The following is a 9,009-nucleotide window of genomic DNA, read 5'->3' as shown; positions in this document are numbered from 1 at the left end:
TTAAAGAACAGTTTGAGCATGCAAACTGAGCAGGAGCATGCTATATCTCAAGGGTATGAGAAGTGAGAATAAATCAAGATGTTCTCATGGAGCGACTCATTTTGCCCCTCAGGAGCCAGGCTAATGTTGTGGACATTTTATTTACCAACAGCAGCAGCAGCGACTTTAGCCAAAATAAGAGCCCTGAAGACTAATACTATAATCGCTGACACAAAACTTATTTAAGAAACAAATGGTGTTTTGAGGAATGTAAAACAAAATGGAAACAGAGTATCTGATTGATACCTAGTTAATAATGTATTAGATACACATTGTTAATATATGCAAAATATCCCTGGGGTGACTATCCATTTTACTTTTAATGGTTCACTGCATTTAATGGTACAGCATTTTACATGAGGTATGTAGACCCCACAAACCCACACTTTAAACACCCTACAGCTGGCTTGGAAAAAGCTTCAACTTAGTTTAAATGTTCATTATATTTGTGGGTTTCATAGAAATTGTGACAGAGTTGGATAAACAGTACTGTACCTGCTTGCTGGTGAATACGCCAACTGCAACACAGGCAGGTGTTTACTGAATAGTGGAACGTTGAAGCAAATGGAAAAATAATATACAGCATATGCACATTATGGGGTCGTGTGTGTGTGTGTGTGTGTGGGCAGGGGGGTGGTGATAAAGATGATCAAGTGATTAACAAACAAAGTGCTAGTGACATCTCTTCACACAGGGAACCAATCAAGGAAGCAGCAAGGGAGCACACCTTCACACAGGGTATATAAGCCGAGAGCACAGGCACACACACATACACACACACACACACACACATACACACACACACACACACACAGCAAGCTCTGCACTGCACAGAGTAAGATAACCTCAGTAGCTAAGACTGCCAGAGACTGTGAAGTCAAGGCACAAAACAGCTAGATAAAACTCAACTGAAAGGAACAGTGCGCAGTATTATATTTACAGCAGGGACCGATTTTAATTCATCTTGTAATAAATACTGTACATCAAGCTTGGGATCATATAGAGACGCCTAAAAAAAAGGGGGCTTGGTTGATTCAGTACTAAGGCTACCACATTTTATTTTCCAAAATTGTAATAATATTTTTTTTTTCTTATTATACAATTGGGATCATCTTTCTTTTCCTTAATACTTTAGACTGCAACTTTTTATTTGGACTGATAAGCTGTTTGAGGTTAGAATTTGGGTTACCCGTTTACCTGGGGATGATGGAACTATCACAGAATGGGGGAAGCTTCAGCATCTGGAATGCAACTGGAGATTCACTGCTGTGGAACTCGACGATGAGTGGCAAGGCTTTCAACCGCAGCTCTGTTGCACACTCGCACTACTCCACTCCTGAGAACATCACTTCCCTGCTGACCAGAGATGAAGACCTGGCTAAAGTGGAGATAGGAGTACTGGCTGCTATCTTAGCTGTGGCTACCATGGGCAACTCGGGGGTGGTCATAGCCATGTACAGGATGAGACAGAAAATGACAAGGATGCACCTTTTCATCCTGCATCTTGGGCTCACAGACCTGGTGGTGGCCATCTTCCAGGTGTTGCCCCAGATGATATGGGAGGTGACCTACAGGTTTCACGGCACCGACTTCATGTGCAGGGCGGTCAAGTATTTCCAAGTCCTGAGCATGTTTGCCTCCACTTACATGCTCATCATGATGACTCTGGATCGCTACATTGCAGTGTGCCACCCTCTCAAGACCATCCAGCAGCCCAGCAAGCAGGCATACCTGATGATCAGCAGCACCTGGGTCATCAGCTCCATTCTGAGCATCCCTCAGGTCTTTATCTTCTCCCTCAAGGAAGTGGACCAGGGATCAGGGGTCTATGACTGCTGGGCGGACTTCAAGTTCAGCTGGGGGGTCCGTGCGTACATCACCTGGACCACGCTGTCCATCTTCATCATCCCCGTGGCCATCCTCATCCTGTGCTATAGCCTGATCTGCTATGAGATCTGCAAGAACCTCAGGTGCAAGATCCAGACCCAGATGTCTTCGGCCAAGGGCGACGGCTGCCAGAACGGGCTGGTGATGACCTCCAGAGTGAGCAGCGTGAGGACCATCTCCCGAGCCAAGATCCGGACAGTCAAGATGACCTTCGTCATTGTCCTTGCCTACATAGCCTGCTGGGCCCCCTTCTTTAGCGTCCAGATGTGGTCCGTTTGGGATGAAAACGCGCCCAAAGAAGGCAAGTTCTTCTGTTTCCCATATATTTTAGTAATGTGACTGTTTACAAGGAAACTAAAAGAAACCTACACACACACACACACACACACACAGAAAAAAAAAATTAAAAACAGCAGCAGCTTTGATATTTCAGGCACAGAGGCATGAACATACGTGTGTGGCTAGTAGTCTGGGTTAAAAGATGCAGTTGTATACCAAAAGAGATTCCCTTGGTGGTGTTTTACTGCATTCTTGGGCATGTCTGCATTCTCCAAAAGTAGCTTAATCGGCAGGTACACAAGCTTCTAAACAAGCACTGCTAAATACGGCAATAGATTATATTGTCTGGCAAAGCTCTGTTATAGCGCAGAACGATAACAAATGAGAACTAAGAAGAGCATGCTTTTTATTCCATTGTGTAATCTTTTGGTTTTACTTCTTTAAATAAAAAAAGCTATTTAGTATGCATGTGAAATACATTGCACAATTCTAGCTAGAATTTAAAAATTCAAAATAATTTCTTGCTCCTGATTAGTAGTATGGGTTTAAAATAAATAATCACGGAACGTATTGTAACAGAAAAGATGTACATGAATCTAAAATTGCTGTTTTTTTTCACGCTTTCAAACTAAAATGCCAGTTGTGTGTGCTTGGTTGAGTTATTGAGCTTTTAATAATCTGCAGTGAGGCATTTTTAGAGAAGAAAATTGGAGCAATTTGTGAGTAGTGGTGGTTTCAAATCAATAACACTTTATTGTTAGAACCTCAAAACCTTGGGGGAGATACCATGTAGACAAAAAACAAGAGCCATATTTTAAAACACTTTAAAATTCATTAAACAAATTGTCCAGTACTATTACTGCAATGTCCGAATTTTCATATGTCAAGGATGTGCCATTCTCAATGACACACTGTAACTTTTTAAAATGTGTACTCACTCTTAATAAATAATATGCAAAGTGTTGTAATAATTTGGGTGTATACTGACCATCTGTTTACACTGTATATTTTTTCATGCAATATTAACCAGTGCATGACATTCAGAGAGTCCTCCTAATTGAGTAACAATCGCACACTAGCTGAAAGGTTCAGAATACTTGAATAAAATCCCCACACAGCCTTTATAAACCTGCTTACAATCGCATTGTTCATATTTAATGACAAATGGTGCCAAAATAAATAAAATCCACATTTTGCAGATTCTTCGGACTTTGCCTTCACCATCACCATGCTCCTGGCCAGCCTGAGCAGCTGCTGTAACCCCTGGATCTACATGTTCTTCAGCGGACCCCTGCTGCACGACCTCACCAAGTATCCCTGCTGCCGGCAGCTCAGACCCAGCCTGAAAAGACAGGGCTCCACTGGAAGCCTTAGCAGCCAAAGAAACACAACCATGACCAAAGCCAGCCACCGTTGCGTGAACAGCAACGGCAGAGCTGACCCGAAGAGGGGGCACCTTCTGCAGAACTTCAAAGAGTTCGACCCCCCCTACGATGACACAGTCACCGAATCCAGCGTGCTTTAAAAACAAGGTGCAGTGCGGCACGATAGACGCTGAGCGACTGGCCACGATGCGTGTGACAAAACCACGAGAATATACCTTGGGTATGAGAAGACAGCTGGGTCTTCTCAGGATTGGTGGGGAAATGCAGCTGCCGTTTTATTTTATTTTTTTTTTAATATTATTTTTGAGCAGTGTGTAAAGTTTCATCTCATTTCACCTCACTGTGACCGGCGAAGGTGGTCATTACACCATGAACAATAGGCTTGCCGTGTCTAGATTTAACGTGGACACAGATCATGAACCCATAGCTAAACATGGCCATTAAAATTTCAGTTTGTAGTGGTTTCTCATGGTTCGTATCCATGATTTTACGTTAATTGCGTTACGTATATTTAACATTAAACACAGGGAACATGTTAAAACTTCATTATAAAGCCATACAGATAATTAAATAAGGAAATGCATTAACAAGTTATAAAACACTTATTTTTGTTTGCGTTTCAACCTGTGTCACTTCTTACTCTTACTGTGATTGGCTGCAAAGACAACAGGGCTAGCCAGAGATTGGATAATATTTGTTGGGTTGGTTTTTCTTGTGTACGGTTTCCTGCATTGTATTCTGGGAGGTGTAGTTGTTAGTAGAAGTTTTAGGAGAGGCGGGAGGGGAGGCTGACAAGCTGTGCAGCAAAATTGCAATGTGTATTTTTACGCATTAAATTCTAATTGTGTGTGTATTTGGTTTTTTTTTTAAGGCGGAGGTATGCAGCTTATTTGGACCGCTGAATGCACTATTCATGTAATTCTGTCCTGATACCAGTAAACAAGAAATCATACAGGCAAAGCATAGGGCAAGCTTAAAATTATGTCTAACGTGAAGCTGTTTTAAGAAATCATTGAGCCTAACACTTTAATTAAATATGGAATGATTACCAATAATTGTAGGGAGGCCCAACAAATGACTTTGGATTCGAGATATACTAAATGAATAGAGGAAGTGATCAATGCAAGTCTAAAACAGCGAAACTAATATTCAGATCAGGTACTTGGTGACAGCTTTGATTAGCTATTCAACAGGGCTGAAATATCAGCATTGACACTTCTGTCACAAACATCAACCGTATTCACAATCTACTGTGTGTGAGAAATGCAGTGGGGCTTGTGCACGCCTGTATGCGGTGACCCTCCGCAATACAGGTCAGGACCCCTCTCAGGGTAATAGAGTTGTCTTTCAGGGTAGTTCTTTTGCAATCACAGGGCCACCTGCAAAACGAAAACCAAACTGCTAACGTTACAGAACTAGCAAGAAGGTATGTGCCTGAGACCTCAAATGAACCTCCAAGGTAATTTTTAAAATTGTATTTTTTGGAGAAAAAAAATAAAAATAAACGGGGTTAACTTTGCTTTGTGAATATGGCAAGCTTGTCCAAGTTTGGTTTGCTTCTGTCTCACAGTGGAAATTCTCCTATTGCAAAGCAGTTTACTCCATTCCAGGTTTTGATACTAACTTGATCAGCCCCAGTGTATAGCTAACAAGCTCAGGTGTGTCTGATTAAACTCATCCTAAAACCAGGAATGGATCAAAGTGCTACGCAATGGGTGTCATATTATTTCCATCCCTGCAGTTCTATGAACCAATACACACTGGTTATTCAGTGCAATACTGCGCAGCTAATATACCAGCACCTGGGTCCACTGTGTCATGTTGGTTTCATATCCATTGTGTCTGCAAATGGTTCTGCTGACAAATCTTCTGGGTAGAATATGTTGGTAATATAACGATGCTCAGCACCGACTTTTTCAAAGTGTCACGTGAAAGTGTATGTGGAATGTTAATTTGAATGTGTTGCACATGTTAGCGAAGCAGATCAGAACTGGAGTAAAAACAACGCAGAAACCAATTCTGTGCATTCGAGGAGCGAGTTGCAGAAAAGTCTTACTTTGCTAATATTTCATTAAATTCGTGTTGAATATTAGTGTGTGCTGTTAATGGTTTTACTGGGGTTTTGAGTTGTGCAATGTTCCTCTATCGTTCTGTATTGTCACGGTTTATTTTTTAATAAAACTGGGTAACATTTCCAGCCACTGACTCCTTCATTCAATTATCACATTTCAAGTGACTTATTGCATCGACTCTAAAGCAGCCACACAAATAAACTGAATGGATCATTCCACAGAAATCAAAGGAGAAAAGGCTGACCTAAAGCAAGTCTACATTTCTGACACACAATATGACAAGCCCCTGCCTAAGAGAGATGTATTTACAGAGCGCCCAAGTGACCTGCATTTCACATTCATACCGGCAAAATGACATAACAATCTGCAGATGCGCGACAGTCATTGTACACCAGCAAAATAATCCTCTGTATGAGATTGGATTTAAGGTGGGTCTTGGCGGGTTAACGGCCTCAGTGCGCAGCACAAGACTAGAGTCCTTCGCGTCGGCACCGTTACCAGCCAGTTCTGGAGTTGAGATGGTATGTTCACTCCATTCATTGATCAAGGATATAATTAGATATTATATGATTTTTAATTTTCAGATGTTGTTTTCTGGTTCTTTCATTGATACAAAATGTAATTTTGTAATAATTTCGGTCAGATTAATCATTGGCAAAGGAAGCCGCAAATATTCTGGACCAGCATTGCAGCTGATGAAACTTGGAGCCGATGCGTCAGTTGAAGTGTGCAGAGGACTCCATTCACAGCGCTTCAAAGGGAGCGTTTAGTTGTAAAAGCCTGCCCTCTTGTGGAAAATACAAGCTATTACCAGGTTTTCCGACAATAAATTGCCTAGTTTATATATAAATTGCCCTAGTTTTTATATATATATATATATATATATATATATATATATATATATATATATATATAGAGAGAGAGAGAGAGAGAGAGAGAGAGAGAGAGAGAGAGAGAGAGAGAGAGAGAGAGAGAGAGAGAGAGAGAGGACTACAAACCCGGAGCTTGTGGGTACCAGTTTCCTTGGAAACAGTTCTAAACGAAAGGGGTCTTCATTTTGAGGTTAGAATGGTTTCCATGGAAACCATTTAAACGACTACGCCCAAACCGTACTTCTGATTGAGTTATGATGCAGTGACAATGTACTTAATGTATAAATCTTTTTGCACAAAATAACCCCCTTCTTCAGGAGGCTGAGTGGTCCGGCTGTTAAAGAAAAGGGCTTGTAATCAGGAGGTCTGCGGTTCAAATCCCGGCTCAGCCACTGACTGACTGTGTGACCCTGAGCAAGTCACTTAACCTCCTTGTGCTCCGTCTTTCAGGAGAGACACTGGTGTAAGTGACTCCGCAGGTGATGCATAGTTCACACACCCTGGTCTTTGTGAGTCACGTTGGATAAAGTGGTCTGCTAAATAAATAAATATATTCGGAATAACACTGTAATTATTGTTAAGTATACATGTAAGTACTATGGTGCTATACAGTAAATAGAGACCATTAATGTGAAGTGTGTTACCCGGTAACCCACCTTCCCAATACAGCACAGACAGCTTCCATAATATCGACCTGCCACCCAATCAGCATTCTCCTTCACTCCCCGTTCTCTAGATATGGGATTGCTCAGCACCGCCATCTGTCGTTTGTCACAAAACCGTGAAAGTTACATGCATTGCCTTTTTGTACCAGTAGATGGCAGCATATCATACACAACAGGGCAGTGGTATGTCAAGTATGGGACTTATCTTTAAATGAAACACTATATTAATTACAGTGTGCAAGTATTTTACTGTCATTGTTAATATGTTTCATTCTGAACATCATTTCAGTTTGCTGTCTGGTCATTTTAAAATTGATTTCCATCATTCTAATACGTTCTCAATCACATTCCGATCATTCATTCATTCTTGACATTGCAGTGTCGTTCAATCACCAGTACTTTTGTTATCTTTAAAAACGTTGTAACTTTGTAATCACAGTTCGGTATTGCTCAAGTTTAATGTATAACGACTGGAATAGATTATTATTATTATTATTATTATTATTATTATTATTATTATTATTATTATATGCTATGGTTTTGCCCTTTAATACTCTAAATTCAAATAAATGATTTTGACATGCAAAGTTCCTGTTTTCAAAGCATTTCCCCAATCTTTAATTAACTCTCCTGTGATTTATTTTGGGAAAGGAGAAAACAAAACATGTACATGTTACAAAATGAAAAACTCACTCCTACTTGCTTAAGAGCACTTGAATTATATTGCTTAGTTATTTGGTTCTAGTTCTGTCAAATTAACAGACGTTTTATCTCTTTAAAAAAAAGAGTTCATGAAAGACGAGCGGAAAAAAAAAACACACACAAACCATCAGTTATAGTAATAAGATGACAGATACAAAGATACAAACTATATTTTTGAATCAGTTTCTTGAATCGCTTTGGTGTTTTTAAAAACGTAGTTCCTTTCCAGTGCATACAAACCGAACTTGTTAAAGATTTATTAAACTGTGTTTTGTTTATAGTTTATTGTATTTTATATACATTTGGTTATTCGTTGTATATATTTGGAAAATACCCTTTCAACTTAACTTTGTAGTTGCAATTTTAATAATAATAATAACAAACAACAACAACAACAACAACAACAACAACAACAACAACAAATAATAATAATAATAATAATAATAATAATAATAATAATAAATACGTTAGAACACACACACACACATACACACACCCTCACACACATATATATGGAAGACGAAAATGCACGATTATCTTTTCCCCCATATAATGCAAATAGAAAATTCTTTCAACTGAAAATATATTTAATATGTGTTCAAAACGACTTTTCCCACCCAACTATTTTCAATATTTTATTAATGAAAGGGTTACATTTCTTGTTTCTTTTGAATGGAAAATACAGCGAGCTTTACAGTACGCATCGTTACTACTATACAATACATACCAAAAGTAAGAACTATCCCATAATATAAAATATGACTACCATTGACCTGCGTGTTTTTATTCCAACGTTTCCTCTGTTTATAGACTGGAGCATAATGCAAAGTTTTTTTTTTTTTTTTTTTTTTTTAATTAATGCAGCAGCTACAGGCGGTAAGTTTTGTTTGGTTTTGCTTGTGATATAACAGTATAAAATGCACAATAAATATCCTGGGCCTGGTTAGACACATCAACGCCCGATTCAAGCCAAAGCAGCAGAACGGAAGTTGAAAGTCAGAACACGAGTTAGTCACTGTAGTAAATCAGACGAGCTTTGTCATACAGACACAGCTTTGCGGTCACTCGCAGTTCAGTGCAAGCGAATGCATGTCACAAAGAGAAACCG

At 39.6% G+C, this 9,009-nt stretch overlaps 1 protein-coding gene across 1 annotated transcript; it reads left to right on the top strand.

The window, feature by feature from the left end:
* The first annotated feature begins 1,320 nt into the window (after positions 1–1,320).
* On the top strand, positions 1,321–3,730 carry LOC121304657 (vasopressin V1b receptor-like). Its single transcript, XM_041235923.1, has 2 exons — positions 1,321–2,227; positions 3,405–3,730. Exons 1-2 carry the CDS (start codon positions 1,321–1,323, stop codon positions 3,728–3,730), a joined length of 1,233 nt encoding a protein of 410 aa, XP_041091857.1.
* The last annotated feature ends 5,279 nt before the right edge of the window (positions 3,731–9,009 follow it).

The sequence above is a fragment of the Polyodon spathula genome, chromosome 39 (assembly GCF_017654505.1).
Source record: "Polyodon spathula isolate WHYD16114869_AA chromosome 39, ASM1765450v1, whole genome shotgun sequence".
NCBI lineage: Eukaryota > Metazoa > Chordata > Actinopteri > Acipenseriformes > Polyodontidae > Polyodon > Polyodon spathula.
This window is presented reverse-complemented; position numbering and strand designations above follow the sequence as displayed.